The 17,312-nt window shown below is 40.8% G+C and overlaps 1 protein-coding gene across 18 annotated transcripts in view; it reads right to left on the bottom strand.

Annotated features, from left to right (window-relative positions):
• The window catches only part of Erc2 (ELKS/RAB6-interacting/CAST family member 2), an 846,765-nt gene that overhangs the window by 325,932 nt on the left and 503,521 nt on the right, over window positions 1–17,312 (bottom strand). For all 18 annotated transcript variants that reach the window (XR_003834802.1, XR_003834790.1, XR_003834792.1 and 15 more), the window contains one exon: window positions 7,562–7,722. Coding sequence is in view for 5 of the 18 variants with exons in the window: in XM_021181424.1 (XP_021037083.1) it covers window positions 7,562–7,722 (161 nt within the window). In the remaining 13 variants the exon portion in view is untranslated. The remainder of the gene's footprint in view (window positions 1–7,561; window positions 7,723–17,312) is intronic.

Here is a 17,312-nt window from a genome sequence, read left to right as displayed (position 1 = left end):
GGCAGGCACACAGACAGAGACTGAATGGATTAGGAATAGTCTGTCTGAAGTGACCTTGGAAAGATGCTTATACTGTGGTAAGGTGGCTTAGCAGCTGGTCCATTTTTGTTTTCTGTTCTGTAAAAATTTCTAAGTTTCCCAAAGTTATTTTCCTCTCCTTCCTTAATTTGCTTTCCATGGTGTTAGCTGTTCATACATCTACCCATACAAAGACTACATCTTCCTGCTTGTGGAGGTGACATGTGTGACCATGTGACTTAAAACTCTGGTCAGGGAATCAGTCCTCCCTGCATCAGATTATGTGGAATATGAGGTCTATGAATAGGACCTTTGTCCAGAGTCTTTTTATGCCTTAAAATAATGCTTAGAAGAGTGGCAGCATGCAGAACAGCCCTTACACAATGCAGATGCTCAGCGACTATTTTTTTTGAATGAGCTGTTAACTGACTCAAATGTTGGTGGCAGATATGTGTAGCTTAGAGGCCAGGCAGGTTTCTTTCCTTTTCCATCCTTCTGCTGGCTGGAATGTGGGTTGGGTACTTAGAGATGAGGCAGAGGTCCAGCACTGTAAGGTGGTGACCAAATGCCGCGAGTGGCAAAGCTTCAAGACAGAAGGCGCTACGCATATGTTTGGCCTGCTAGAATGTAGAGTTTTCTGTTCCTTACATTGGAAGCTCACTAGAACATTCCATTCTCATAAGGTTATTTTTTCTTTACAGTTAAATTTCGCTTCCATACTGTAAATTTGATATGCAGTGAGAGTTTTGTCTTCTGCCATTGAATATTAAGCTACCAGTTTCAGAATTAAGAGTGTAAAACAGAAATCATGAATGGCAACTAACGGTACTTAATGTCACAGCCTGTAGCATAAACCAGAATCCATTCGGAACGAGCCATTCTTCACACCACCTATCCTCTGCTTCCCTGCTACCTTTCATCTCCACGTGTGACTTGAGTAGCAACAACATCCTTTCTGAACATCCCATCTAAGGCAGATGCCTTTCAGAACTGGGCAGACATTCTAAAACATTCCAGCAAGTGTGGCCATAATACTAAATATATCTTAAACTGGAATCTAAGTTTTAATCAATAATTAATTGCTTGGAGAAGAAACTACATTGAAGCTTAAAAGCAAAACCCTTAAATGAATAAAATTAACTTATAATTTGAAGATAAGATTAATACTTATATGTCATGGATGAATTAATAGAAAAATATTACACACTTATAAGCTTAAAATTACTTTTTCATGAATGAGAGTCCCATTCACTCCTCATAACGCCTCTGGGGAAAAAATACAGCCCCTTGCAACTGAGTTTATCAAATTTAAGTAATGGCTGCCTTTAAAACTCCTCTCCCAGACTCCATTTATCCTTTGCAAATTGCCAGGCACTTAGAATTCCTCCCTAAAGAAATGTGATTTGTCTTTTCTCATGATGGCACAGAGTCCAGAATAAATTGATTTTATCATATTCTGCACGTAGCCTCTGCTTTGAAGGGCACTTACCTAATGAGTGGCACTCTCAGAAAGAATCCCAGATCAAAGGGGCCAACGAGATGATGTTGTAGCCTGAGCTGCTGCTTTACCCCATGGGAATGTACTAAAACAACTCAGTGTATACAAAGCCTTGCAAGCCTATCTGGAGGAGACGTCGAAAATCTAACAGTACCCAGGAAATGAAGGTGGAGCCCACAAAAATTATCAGATGGGTTAAAATGACCTTACTTAACATAAAACTTTTAATCAGGTATAGGAAAACGTCAACAAAACTACAAAAGGCATAATTCAAATTATGGAACTGTTAAGGAGTTATTAAAGCACTTTTGTGATGTAGGATTTTATACTAAGTGAAAAATATCAGCTGCCCGTCGGCCTGTTAAATTACTACGGCAGGCTAACGTGTCTGAGAAAATGCATAAGCAGATCAGTGCCTCAAAATCCTTATTCCTTTTAGCTACAGATATCAAATTCACCTGCCACCAATTAAATAACCGAGCTTGGTTCCTGGAATGTAAGGTTATTAAGCCTTGTTTAAAGCCAAACTTAGAAAGTTCTTAATATTCTTTTAATAAAATTCTCCCTTTTAAACAAGAGCAAATGTAACAAAGACGAAAGATCATAAAATATCTTAGCAAAAGCTTTTAGATATTTTTAAGTAAGCCAATATTCTTATATGCAGGGATAGGGTATACTGTCTCCTTGAATGGAAATACTTGGTTAGGAAATGCCAGTTCTCTCCAGTAGCAGAATGATCTCTAACAGTTAGGATACAAACCAAGAAAAATCTAACTGAAGGCGTGTTGGGGGGAGAACAGGACAGGAAATAAATCCTGGGCTCTTCCTCTCTTCTAACGAGCATATCTTCACTTCCTGTGATATTCTAGAAAGTGAAAGGTACCCAACCTTGTCCCTTGTCTCTCTGTGTCCCAAATCAACAATAATGTTCTTACATTTGGAAATGGCTCTGTAAGTGAACTATCGAGCATCTTTAAAGTCACATAATGAACTACATTTGCCCATTCTTTCCTTCACCCACTTGACTCAGAGTCTAAATTTGACAAGGTCAGGAGGCTTTTCTGTTTCCACCAGGTTAGCACCTACCTTGCAGTCGAGGCTCAGTAAGAAGCTGTTTTCTGTTTGTTTGTTTGTTTTTTAACCAATTCACCCTTTGATTCCACAAATGCTTATTGTTCCCAATATACTCTCTTAAAAGGAACTCTTGGTGTAAAATTACAACATGAGAAATCTTTCAGTTAGAAGAACCAGACAGCATTTTCTCCTTCTAATTCTGATCTAAATCTAAGAGAACAGTCTCTACCCACCAAGGTAGAACAACAGGGGGAAACACAAGTCAGTGTGATATGTCTCAAGATGATATAAGATACACACAGATACAAAAAAAAATCCACTTAAAAATTAAATAACTGTCCTCCATCTTGTAATCCTCCTGCCTCTGCCTCCTTCAGCAAATCCTATCGAAGTATGCCACCACAACCAGCAAATTGACTCCTGTCTAAAGGAAATATGGGGACAAAGAGTAGATTGGAGACTGAAGGAAAAGCCACCTAGAGAACGCTCTACCTGGGGGTCCATCCCATATACAATCACCAAACCCAGACACTATTGCTGATGCCAAGAAGTGCCTGCTGACAGGAGCCTGCTATAGCTGTCTCTTGAGAGGCTCTGGCAGGGCCTGACAAATACAGAGGTGGATGTTCATTGGACTGATCACAGGGTCCCCGATGGAGGAGTTGGAGAAAGGACTGAAGAAACTGAAGGGGTTTGCAACCCCATAGGAACAACAATAATATAACCAGCTAGACTCTCCAGATCTTCCAGGAACTAAACCACTAACCAAAGAGTCCACATGGAGGGATTCATGGCTCCAGCCTCATATGTAGCATAGGATGGCCTTGTTGGTCATCATTGGGAGAAGAGGCCCTTGGTCCTGTGAAGGCTCAATGCCCCAATGTAGGGGAGGAGGAGATGTGGGTGGGTGGGTAGGGGAACACCCCCATAGAATCAGGGGAAGGGGAGATGGGATAGGGGGGCTTCAGGAGGTGAAACGGGGGAAGGGGATAAAATTTGAAATGCAAATACAAAAATTTTCAACAAAAAAAAGAAAGAAAGAAAGAAAGAAAGAAAGAAAGAAAGAAAGAAAGAAAGAAAGAAAGAAAGAAAGAAAGAAAGAACTGGGGACTGGTGAGGTGACTCTACCATTTAAGAAGGATTCCTCTTTTTTAAGAGTTCTGTACCCAGCTCTCAGGTCAGGTGGTTCCCAATAGCCAGTAACTCTAGCCCCAGGGAATTCCTTCATACATGTATGGTATACACTCCCACACCCCCACGTCTCTACAAAACATAAAATAGCTAAGAGTAACTGGCTACCAAAGGTAGGACCACAGACCCTGTGGCAGTGGAACAAGCATGAATCTTTACTGTGGTAGCTGTTATAGAGATGTGGACAAGTAAGAACATTGCTAAACATGCAACAAAACAGGGCAACTGGCACTAGATCAGTCTCTGTGAGGGTGTCAGGCTGTAGCTATGCCAATCTGAAGGATGTTATCAGTGACTAAGTGGTCGAGATGACAAGAAGCCAATCTATCCTGTTTGTTCCTGTTGTTGTTTACAGCTTCATGTCAATCTTTATTATTCCCCCAAAACATAAATAAAAGCAAATGACAGGACTCTTATCAAAGCTTTCTATATAATAGCAAAACATTGGGGCCAAAATAAATCAGCAAACCTATATGTCAATACATTAAGTAATTTAAAATAGCATGATTCTATTCTTGTGATTCAGAAAGTATTCACAGTCTTAAACCAAAGAATTAAGATTTATAAAATATAAAGGGCAATCTAATTTTCTGGAAAGTTAAGGAAGGCACATTTGTGGAGGTATACAACAGAATGGCCTCAGTGACTGCATTAAGGCCATGGGTGATTCCTGGTGCTTCTTTCTGTTCTCTTTTATTTTCCTCTAAAATGAACTACATTACTTAACAAATACACAAAAGGCCATCTCTTCTATGGCTGATACTCAGATCAGTATTATATAGAAAGAGAGAGAGAGAGAGAGAGAGAGAGAGAGAGAGAGAGAGAGAGAGATTTAAAACAAACAAACCAACCAACAAACAAACCCAACAACAACAAAACACAAATGGGAAGATGAGCTCCTTCATTTCCATGGAACACAACCAAGAATGACCTGTCCCAGGGCCTGGTGAATTCTTCATTGGCAATTATGCGAACAGGAGTCTGCTTATGCAAGCTGGCAGAGTAGATCTAGCTCTCTTCCAATTCTTAGACTACATACCATTGGGTTTAGCGATGAATTTAACAGACACACTTCTCAGTTTTAAAAGCCCAATGTTAGATTTCAAAGTACTTTCACATATGCCATTTTATATTAGTCTTTGTCCAGGACTTTCTTTTTATCCTGACCTTAGCATACTTCCATAAAGCAAGTTGGACAGGCATCACTCCTTCCATGTTAATGAAAAGAAAATGGAGGCAGCCAGAAAGTAATCTCCTTTCATGTGCTGGTGTGAGAGAAGAATGTCTTCATCCTCTCTCAGCGGGCTACATGGTAAATCTCTTCCTACCAGGGATTAGAAGATTGGTAGACCAGGTTAAATATGAGTACCAACTGGATGAAAATCCAACTCTTAGCATAGCATGAACAAGCACCAACAACAACGATGTATCTGATTGTCCTTGGCAACTTAAACAGGGCTCAGTCAGTGTCATGTAGCAATGTATCAATTATCAGCTTAAAACCCATGATAGATAAAACCAGTTGTTCGGCTCAAGCATCTGTAAGGGCTGATGAATCTACTCGGGAACCTCCGTCAGTATGCTCATCCCATACCTGGGTCCCCTTAGTCCCAAGTTAGATATCTGTAAGGTGGTCTTCTTCTGGGTTAGCTAAATAATGAATTGGGTTCACATCGGGCTTGACGAAGTAGGACTTTGTTTCTTTTACCAACAGAATTAACAGGAAAATTCTCTTTATTTTGCAGTGGCAGCAAATTATTCAGAAATAATGTGGTGATTCACCAGAGGCCTTAGCCTCTAAAATCATGAAAACATACACATGGAGATGGTTTCTATATTTTAGAAAAATAAATCCAATTTTAGATAAATGGTACTCCTCACAAAGTACCTTAAATGTATGGCATTACATTCACCGGTCAACAGAGCCTTGGTAGACATGTACCATTTCCTATGTGCCATGTGCTCTGCTCACAATTACACATTGTTAGAAGAGGAAGCAGGGAGGTTGGAAGGTCAAAGGCAAACCCCTGTCACAGTTACAGGCAGAACAGGATGTGATGATTTCTAAACTCTTATAGTCCAATCCTACTCCTGTTCTCAAACATTATGAAAGTACATGCTCTTTTTATAAACAAGAATCAAAAAAGCTCTTAGAAGGGCATCCTGTATCATTGCAGATGCAGAGTTAACATGGGAGCCTTGAGGGAGGAGAACAACAAAGCTCTCTGAATGTGCATCAGCACACAAGGAGACAGAAGTAGCCAGGGGATCAAATGCATTTGTGTGGTTACAGAGTTAGTGCGGTTATCACCCCTACCACTACCACACTACTGAGCACACGGATTATATGGGAGCCTGAAGTGCTTGCCTTCTTGGCTACACAAGGCTTCATCTTCACCATCTCATCTGCTCACTTGCCTGACAGTCAGAAAGCACCTGCCATATGCCCAGCTCTGCTGATGAGAATAAGAGTTCAGCAGAGACTCAAGCAGACAGGAGTTCCAGACCTGGTAAAATCCACAAGAGGCTCCATGGAGAATGAGGTAGTAGAAAGAGAACCTGAAATAGAAGTCCTTGCTTTAATCCTGGCCAGGTGGCCTTAAGCAAATTATTTGAATCTCTCAGAGTCTCAGTTCCCTGGCTTCTAAATGGTGTATAATAATATCTGTTTTTATTATATCATCTTTTATTAGACAAAATGCTAGTTTATATGAGTTTATATGTGAAAAAAAAAACCTTACTCATTCTTTGGTCTTGGAGAAACTGAGGTAGTTGAAGAGACATAAAAGTTTTATTCTCATTTATTAAACCCTTCAAAATATTTCATTCCATATTTTCCATGATCTAAGCTTTCTTGATTTAATGTTAACCATGTGTAAGACTGGCTGGGTCACTATGAGGTCACTCTTCCATACCTAGCCACCAATTTCAAAGTCTGTGTTACTGGCTTAAGATGCCACAACTATGTATGCTTCCCCTTATTATGGGAGGGAGCAGGATTTAAATTATATCTTACTTGTTTAATTTAAGTATTTATAGAAATGCTATTTCTTGGCTGGTTCGTTAGGAACAAATCCATTACGATTATTATTCAAATCATTTAAAACATTGTCCTTCCAATTCTCTTCCATGATGATCTTTGATTGGTAAAGGAAAACAGGAGCTGGATAGGTGTAGGTGGGTGTGTCGCAGGGCCACAGAAAGGACTGCTTTAGAGCACAAAACCCACTGTATCAACTAAAGGAGAGAAGAAAGTAAGATAAATATCTTTTACTTACCTGTCCCCTTGTACCTGAACCAAGGTGTGTATGCTGGTAAAGAAAAGACTAGCCTTCATTTTATTATTCTACCAAGTCTGAGTTCTGTTTCCCTGACATTGTGAGAACCAGTACAAGCCAGGCACTGAAGAGGACTGAAGAGAGCAGTCAGCAAAGTCCTGGCTCCTCAGCAAAGCTCCTACCAGCTGCCAGCAGCATGCAGGTTCACACTGTGCTTAACAAGACCTCATCTCTGCTGCCTCAGACCTCAGCAGCAGATCTGTGAGTGCTGTGCCATTCTCAGAACACAGACACACTCACTCCAATGCTGGCTGTACAGTCTCAATGGGAGACATGTTGGAAAAGGTGCACAAGGGGTAGCCAAAGAAATAATTTTAAAAATCAGTAATACCTTAAAACTCACCCATTTTCTCTGGATTTCTCTTCTTGTTTCCAGCCTCCCCCTTTTCCTAACATCAAAGTGGGGTGACAGAGGACCAGGGGAGCAAAAACAGGTACTCACTTCATCTCCAGGATCTCCTCTAGCTGTTTCCTCCTCTCAATCCGGAGGTTGGCCAGGTGCGCTTCTTTTTCAGCCAGAGATTGCTGGGTAGAGGCGAGGCGTGCTTTGGTGGCATCCAGTTCCTGCCTGGTTTTCTCCAAGGCATTCATCAGCTCCTCAATCTGAAAGGCACATGGAAGGTCACATGTCATCTCTCCTTTACTCAGACCCAAGGAACATCTTTTTCTGAGAGACACAGAGGGACAACATGACATCTGCACTACATACAAATAGAGCTGATTTGCTCTGTCTCTGGTAGAAACAGCTTTCAAACCCAAGAAATCCCTTAACTCCCCAAGGCCTATTCAATTGGATTGACCAATGATCTTTATAGAAACTATTTAACATGTCTATTAGAAGGGGGTGCTTGACCCAGTATCAACCTGTGGTTAATAATTTCAGGTACTCCATCTGGGCTGCAGGAAAATAAGACTCAGACACACTCTGGCTGGCACTGTACACTTTTGTGTATAGGCCTCCAGAGTGCTCGGACAGAAAGCTAATCAAGTGTTTCAGATTCATTCATGCTTTAACCTATCAAAACCTTGTTTGGCCAAAGGTATTTGATGTCCACAGAGCCTCGGGAACCTTTCTCACCTCACTTCCTTGACTTAAAATCAGGAAACAGGCTTTGGCCAAAGGTAAACAGAATTCCGGCCACAAAGGGCTCAAGTTTGGTTTGTCCCTGAAGTTTGAGAGGGTCCTAAACTTGAAATAAATGACATGTAACTTTTATAGAGTGCTAATACACCATAGAAATAAGCCAGACTATCAAATATCTAGGGTTTTCAGCCAGGTCCCCCCAATTTGAACCAAGGATCTCTGAGAGAAGCCCTAACCCTCTCCAAACCATTGGGGGCTTTTAAATCCAACACACAACAAAGAAGCTTGGTGTTTATAGTCATGTTCCAGAGACTTTCATGAAGAAAGCTGGTAAAATGTCATTCCCTGTACAGATACAGTCTACATGCACCCTGCTGATTCAAAAATCATGCTCCAGGAAGTTTCTAGATTCCAGAGCTGCTGTGTGGATTTCTAAGACTCTCCGTCCAGCTGAACTTGGCTGCATGCGTTCATCCATCACTAAAGTCAACAGAAAACCCTTCACAATGTGTCAATGACATGTTAGGCCCCAATTCATAAAGACTTTCTACACAATTTCTGCAGTTTGACATGGACTTCATTCAGAATAAGCATTAACGTTCATGTCCAAGGTAAATTACATGCTTTTAAGGTTCAGAACACCTTCCATTTTGCCCTGATAAAAAGGAGAAACTTAAGGACCTTGTAAATCAAAGCTTAAACTAAAAAGTTTTAAAAGCACAGAATATAAAGGATAATCTACAAAACTCATAGAATCATATATGTTTAACTGGTATTTACAAATGCATAAAATCTAAAGAGCAATTATTGTTTTTAGTTTCACATGAAGATCAACAATTATGACTAGGAGCCCTTCTGAAAAGCAACATATCAAAAGAAGTCCATTCCTTCTTAGATTTATAATTAAATAGCAGTATTTCCAAAAGACATCACAGGCTGGAAAGACAGCACAGTACTTGAGAACATGCACTGCTCTAGCAGAGGACCCAGTTCAGTTTCCGGCATCCACCTCAGGCAGCTCACAACTGCCTAGAACTCTGTACACCTTCTGGCCTCTGTCAGCACGGGTACTTGTGTGCATATACCCTCACACACACAAACACATGCACTTATTTAATTAAAACAAAATAAAGCTTTTTCAAAACTGCCACAATGCAGTCATTTCCAAGATGAATTCAGAGAATGTATGGCTCATGTGGAATAACCCGTGTCCTCTAGAGCCTGTTTTCTGTCATAAATGTTCTTTACTTCAAACATACTACTTATTCCAGGAAAATGAGTACCACTGCAATTCTTACTCATTCTTATTAATTCAAGCTGAACTGTCTGAGTTTGTAAAGCAAACTTAACTAGGTTTACAAGTGGTTAGTTCTTCTGCCACTAACCTGCTTGTGGCAGACGGCAGCTAGCTAGCTTAACAATAACCCAACCAAACAACTCTTAACCAGTGATAGTTGACAGCATCGATTTGTTGTTTCAGCAATGCTACATGAAGAATCTGGACAGCTGAGAGGTGCAATCCAGTGTTTGAATGGTAGATAATACCACTTGTTCCCAACACCCATTGTTCCTGGTGAGACTGAAAGTTCCCAACATGTTGTAAGTAGGGTTTTGAAACAGTACTTCAGGCTCTGACCACCCCCCCCCATCCCAATTTATGAGTTTCTAGACAAAAAGTCCTGCCTGCTGTGGCACTGGCCTCTGACCCACAGTTTCTGCAGCCACCTTCAAGCAATCACTGTCTCAGGGTATGTTTCTGGGCATTGCCCATGGTTACCCTAGGCTTAGTGTTTTAGAGTTCTGTGAATGGCTCTCTTTACTCTTCAAACTCGAACACTAAAGAGCAATTGGTATTTCCCCTGATGTAGTGGTTACTAGGTCAGGTTTCAGTATCCCTGTTCTCCATAGAATCTTAAGGCTACAAATATGAAAACTTAAGTTTTCATTTCCTTTATAAGTAATAACATTTTTAGTTAAGATACCTATAAGTTCCATCACCTAGAAATAAATATATTTTGTTGTTGTAATTTTCTACCTAAATATATAGATAGATAGATAGATAGATAGATAGATAGATAGATAGATAGATACAGAGAGAAATTTTATTTATATATACATATGAATATATAATCTTATACATGATTAATGTACTTTACTTTGCTATTAAATAATCATTGAAAATAGTTGGTTTTGTTTTGTTTTTTTTACAAATTAGTAGTGTTATGGCTTCTCTCTTCAGTGTCCTAAATATTATACTTTCCTTAGTGCTATGGTCTGAGGTTTGTGACCCCCATCCCCAATTCATACAATAAAACCCTAAATCTGAAGGACATGGCACTAGGTAATAAGAGCTTGGGAAAAGATTAGGTGGTGATGGCAGACCTAATCCTGAATCCTAATTCATGACTAACCTTTGATTAAACAAGACCGAGGAAGCTTGTTTCTTCTGCCACCATGTAAGGGCATGGAAAGAACTCAATGCTATACCACCTGAAAGTCAGCCTCTCCTGAACTGGACCATTAAGTCCCCAAAACAGTAAGAAATAAGTTTCTGTTGTTTATAAATCATGTGTTCTGTGTAACAGCTCAAGTGCACTAAGATACTTAAGAGCCTATTTTTCAATTTCTTTTGGAAATTCCTCATCGCACTCAACCTCAATCCTTTACCTTGTGATTCTGAGCCTAGATCTGTCCATCTCTGGGCACAGACACTGAGGGGAGGACTAAGGATTCACTGAGGGGAGGACTGAGGATTCACAACTTTCAGTGCTAATCTGAAGTCTCTTCAGTCCTTGCCTCCTTGCACTCACTTGGCCTTCACACATATTTAAATACCTGTTGGATGTTCCACATGGATGTTCTAACAGCACCTTAAATTGCACATGTTTAAAACTTCAAAATCACGTGTGCCTCTTTCTTCTCCTCTCTCTGATTCCCCAGTCATAACCAAATCTAATAGTTCTATTTTGCAAACACATTTTGGATCCCTCAGTCCATCCTAGTATTACTTTTGACCCTACTAGCTCAAGTCCCTCCCGTTCTCTTCTATCACAGAACTAACAATGATGTTGATGATGATAATGATGTGTGTGTGTGTACGTGTGTACCTGCATGTATATGCATATGTATATGTGTACATCCCTAGCCTCCATCTGTAAGCCTGCCCTCCATGAGGATCTGGCTTTATCTGATTAGCCTCTCTCCCACAATAGAGCACATTTTTTAGCTAGGTCTGATAGATTTTATGAAACATGAATAGAAAAGGGTAGAAAAGAACAGACTAAAATAAAAGCCAGGAAAAATATATTAGGGAATAAAAAGAAGGAAATATCTCAGGCTAGGGCTAGAGGGAGGTTTTGGTTGCTTTAAAGAAAGAATAAGAGCTTGGAGAGGAAGAGGTGGCATGAGGAAACAGTTGCTAACAGACTCCCAAGAGTTTTCTACAGGTCTAAGCCAAGGTTGGCCTTCCCTTCTAATTTCCATTTCAGCCATTTTGACTCTGTGTCTTTGAACTGATCTCCACTAGTCTGGCATTCAAAGAAGTTTCATAAGGAGTATTGTCACAACTAGTCTTCCTGTTGCCAGGGAACCATACCTACATCATCACTATCTCTCAAAAACAATGTCTCTGGTCTATGTCTGCTAACAAAGAGATTCTGATTATCCACAGCCGTTTGTTTCCAACTATGTTCTTTAGATATCGAGGATTCCACCACGGTGTCTCAGGGCTAAGAGGTTAGCAGAATTGGAGGAATGAGAATCAGCATGGCTTTCATTCCATAATCCCCAACTCTAAAGGAGTTAAAATCTACTCTTATCTGTCTTATTCATGACCTTGATTTCTTTGTTATTACATACATATCATATATATACATATATATATATGTATATATATATATATACCCTAATGCTTTAACTTTCTACATATTAAAATCATTTATGAAATTAGAAAACTCCTAATGCTATGATCACACATGGGGTTGAAGCCATTCGTCTGTAACTTATTAAGACTCTAGATGATTCCAAAGTGTGGACAAGCCTGGGAACCCTGGAGACTGCTGACCTCTCTTTAAACTTCCAGATCCTTCCTTACCAAGTGGGCAGATAGATATCTCATGCAAGATTGATATAATACAACTCTAAGATAGTGCAGATAAAGTACCCAGTCCTCTCTGTCTAACACTCTACAGGGCATTTACTATCTAAGCCACCTCTACGCAGCCTTGGGGTGTCCAGTCTACACAGTTTTTACGATCTACACTGTTTCTGCATGGCACATGTTTGGTTGCTACATCTAGAGTATAATTCCTTCAAAATCAGCATGCATTTCTACCCTGGTGTTCATACCTAATAAAATTTCACAATGGGGGAAATGAGACCACAAAGACACAGTTCAGAGACATTCACACTGATCCATTTTGTGCAATAATAAATGAAGCATTAAAGCCAACCTTAGTTCTTTCTGCCCTTAAAGACCGTGCACTCTGATTATCTAGAGTGCCTGATCCTTGCCATGGGGACAGGACATTCAGGTACAGCTCCTAAAAGGACAACAGCCAGGATTCACTGATGCTCTGGCAAGAACCAGGACCCTAGAGTGCCACAGCTGAATAATAAATATGTCCCCGGTTCTGTGGTGGAGTAGAGTCCAGTAGTTCTTAGGCCTGAGCCATACTCTGTGTATTCCATCCTAGGACCTGGGAGATCTACATCCCCATCCTTGCTTTATGCATCATGGAGAACGTCCATTCTGCTGACCTCTAGCCACAAGTTCATTCTCAGAAGGTCTGGGCTGGCAGGAAGGTTCCGAATCAAAGACAATAATTATAGTTGTGATTTCAAAAATGAAGATGAAAGGCAAGTACTAAAGGATACAAGGGATGAGAGCAGCTGCAGAGTTGAGCCTCCCCTGATCTTCCTGCTAGCCCTGGCGTCAGTGCTGGGGCTATGATTGCACTCTACTTTGTCCTCTGAGGCAGGTTCTCTGATTTGATCTATCTGGCTAGGCTGGTTGGTCAGTGATATTTAAGAATCCTCCTGCCTCAGACTCCCTAGTTCTGGGATAAAAAGTCTCTCTCTCTCTCTGTCTCTGTCTCTGTCTCTCTGTCTCTGTCTGTCTGTCTGTCTGTCTGTCTGTCTCTCTCTCTCTCTCTCTCTCTCTCTGCTGGGGTTCCAAATGCAGGTCCTCATGCTTGCATAAAAAGTACTTTACCAACTGAACTATCTACCCATTCCTGGGGGCTGGGGCTGGGGGTGGGAAAAGCCCCAAACCCAAAACAATTAACTCAATTTTAAATTTTATTTTATTGGTCTTTCTGTGTTGCAGAATATAAAGCAGTTACAGCATCAAGACTATTTGGTTTCATTTGCATATTTCCTAACTTCATACACTTTAATAATAATAATAAAGTCATCAGCAGATTTATGTCTAAAGAGTCCTTCTCCACGGCTCTGAAGAAACAAGGATCTTGAACCCGAACCACAGAGCAATGAGAGGATACATTTTTAAAACCTATAGGACAGTAGGGTGTTAACATGTATCAACCCAAACTTGCACACATATGTGTGCTGTTTAACTGAAGATCTGAAAGCCCATTTCTCTCTGTTATCTGCTGAGATGGATCCTGGGATAGCTTCCTGAGGCATGGGGGTCTCCTGTGCTTAGTAACTGCTAACTTGCCAATATTTCGACAAAACCTTTACCCCTTCATATTATATGCCAGTTAGAAGTTGGTAAGTAGATTGGGTAAGAATCTACTTATCCAGAAAAGTGAAAAAGAAAGGCATTTTTCATACAGTCTTTCCAAAGCACAGTGGCTTGTCTATGTTATGCTCTGCCATCTACCCATTTCCTGTCTTTGTTTGTTTCTTAGTGTTTTGGTGTATACCCAGCTCAACCAGTGAAGTTGCCACAACCTAAATTAGAGCAAACTTGAACTAAGTGCTGACCTAGGAGACTAGCTGAACTCTGCCAGCTCTACTGAAGGTTCAGAAGCAACTTGGGTCATAAGGTGATAAACCAGGTCAGAGAGAGGCTAGGAGAGATTTCAGTCAGCACAATGTGCTTGCTATGCAAGCTTGCAAAGCCTAGATCAACCCTCAGTCTCCACCACTTACACAATAAGCCAGATGCAGGGATGCATAGTCCCTGGGACTTTCTGGCCAGTCAGTCTAGTCAAAGTAGAAAGCCACAAACTCCACCGAAAGACTTTACTCAAAAATAAAAATAAAGGAGCAGACAAGCCCTAGAGAACAAGACCCAAGGTTTATCTCTGATGTTCACACACATAAACATGTGCCCCACCATGAACATGTATACATACCCAAACAAATGTTTAAAAGGGGAAGAAGAGATGAGGGAGGGAGGCTCTCTGGGAGGGAGACAGGGAGGAATAGAGGGAGGAAGTAAGGAAGGGAGAACATAATGACATAGGTTTAACTCCCTCCTCAGAATCAGCAACTTTCAGCCAGTAATGCTGTAAGCCTTCAGATCTGTTAGGAGCAAGGACTGCCTACCTATTATTAATCCCTGGCACGCATAGCTGACTTACCCTCCCACCTCCCCACTGCAGCATTAGAGTGACATCTTTTGGAAAATGTTGAAACTGATAGCCAGGCTGCTCGCCACCTGGACTGGACCACTGTCTCTAGATTGTGCATGTAATTCACCTTCTCCTTGTTGAAGGAAGGCATCAACGAACTCTACTGAATACACCACCTCCTAGTCTTCCTCTGCTAACAAAATCCACTTTGAGCACCTCAGTTTTAACCACATTTAGCATTTTTTTCTTCCCAGACTAATTAACCAAACACATACTGTGACAAAAGATGGGTAGAAAAGAAATATACAAAACAGATACACCTGACTTTACAAATACCATTTACTCAGTGGGTACTGGAAGGCAAGCATCAATCTCCAAAGTGGCTGCAGGCATGCTCCACTCTAGCTGGCACCAGGCACTGGGCAGGGAGTGGGGGGCAGTCTTCCTGGTGTGCTTGTTGTGTGTGCTCTTTGGGACATTTTATGTATTCTGTGTTACTGCTCTGCAGCCGTGTATTGTCTCTAACACTCTCTATGCACAGGATGGAGAGTGTGGAGGAGCAGAAGTTCCAATCTGGGCAGCTGAGCTCCTAATGAAGAGAGCATCCCAGCGTGTGTGGGCTGTGCACTTGCCCTCTCTATGTACCAGTCTCCCATCTGTTAAATACATATAATTCCTGTATCTTCAGGTCCGGGTGAGATTGCACCTACCTGCTTGCTCCAAGTGTGCATGTGATAGCCTGCAATGGTTATGAAGGGACGTGTCTATGCAAATGCTGGCATTTAGATTTTGGCCTATGAAAAGATGGCAAAGGGTATTTAGCATTTTTCAAAAAGATTCCTATACTTCTTCAGTGGAATGTGGAAAGGTTTAAGCTTAACTTATAACAAGCCAAGTCAAACATTTGCAAACTGTGCGTTGTTTACATTTTACTCTTACTGAGGCAAAATTCCAAGCATGAAGCTGAAGGAATGGAGAGCGGTAATGGAGCGCCCACCCTACCCAACAGAGTGCCTACGGCAGTGTGGGTGCTGGCCAGCCTGGCGGAAGTGCACTTGACATGGGGTCAGTACACCATAGGAACTGGATTTTCACTTTCATTTTAATTTATTTGAATCTAAAGACCGACATGCCCACTTCATCAGAAAGAGCAGTGTCAGGGCAGGCATATTCCATTGCCTTCACCAAAGGTGTAGAAGGCTCATATCTCTGACTATAGGGGAAACCCTTTTTATTTTATTTTTTACATGCAATAAAATGTAAGAATTACCATTTGGTCCAGTTTCTGCAATTTAGTTATTTATCCTAAAGATAGGATAAGGGTTGTTCCAACTGTACATGCATTACCATTTGTGGCTACAAGTGTCAGTTACAATGCTGTTTGTAAGTATCACAAATTATATACTTATATATGTATAAGTATGTATACATATTACACATACATATAAAAACACCTATGTATGTGTAACTTCCAAAGCAATGAGATTAGCAAACTATGTCCTCATAGGTATGATAACACTGCAAAGAGTCTAGATTAACAAAATATCACAGGCACCCAACTGTTAGAATGTCAGTTAGCTATTAGACACTCAGTCAAAAGTTTTAATATAAAGAAAAGACACAAAACTTAGGCAAGTCAAGAAAGTTATAATAATAATATAATATAAATAATAAGTGCACTCCAGTTATAACTATGTGAGGATATTTTAATGTAAATGCATAGAAGAAAAAGACCAGAAGGAAATGTATCACACTATTCTCATGGGTTGGATGGTATCTAGATGAGGGGTTTTAGGTAATATATCATATTATTCCTTGTACCTATTGCTATAAATAGGCTCAGTTAATGAAATGAGTAATTTTAAGACATTTCAACCAAAGACAGTCTGCATAAAGGAAGTTGCATCCATGGGAGGACATAGGTTGAAGATCAATGATAGCCTCCCAAGAAGGGGAAGGGAAGAGTCAGAATCAAGGTGAAGAGCAGGAGAGGGGCCAGCAACAGCAGTTAGGGTGGTTACTGATTTGGCCAAAATGACCTCAAAGTTGCTCTGCTTCTGAGCCTGAGTGCCTGGTCCCGACAGCCCTTAGATTTATACTGATTACAACATGGTTCACCAGAGAGTGTTAGTGACTCCAGAGCTGCTAGCAGGAGTTAACCACTACATCTACCGTGCCCTCCAATGCACATGTGCCTTGCTCATTTCTCCTACTTCCCAGCTAGACTTACTGGGTTTTCAGCAACCAGTCTGGTAACACATGCTTTAGTGTTTTGTTTTCTGTTAATACAATGCTGCCTGATTTTGATATTGTTTTGTCTCTGATGCTCTCAAAACACATGATCAGGACATTTGTCCGTGTCCTCTGGCCACCTTTATTAGCATATTCTCCTCACTCCCAGTCAGCAAATGAGAGTGCTGGCTGTAGGCAGCCCTACTTCCTTTTGATCCAAGGGAAGTAATATGTAATTTCCAAAGGGGAAGAATAAGATGGATCCCCTGTGGACTGGGCTTGGGATCTCTCTCTCTCTCTCTCTCTCTCTCTCTCTCTCTCTCTCTCTCTCTCCC

Source organism: Mus caroli, chromosome 14, assembly GCF_900094665.2.
Source record: "Mus caroli chromosome 14, CAROLI_EIJ_v1.1, whole genome shotgun sequence".
NCBI classification, from domain to species: Eukaryota; Metazoa; Chordata; class Mammalia; order Rodentia; family Muridae; genus Mus; species Mus caroli.
The sequence above is the reverse complement of the archived record's forward strand: the minus strand, read 5'-3'. Positions and strand labels throughout refer to the sequence as shown.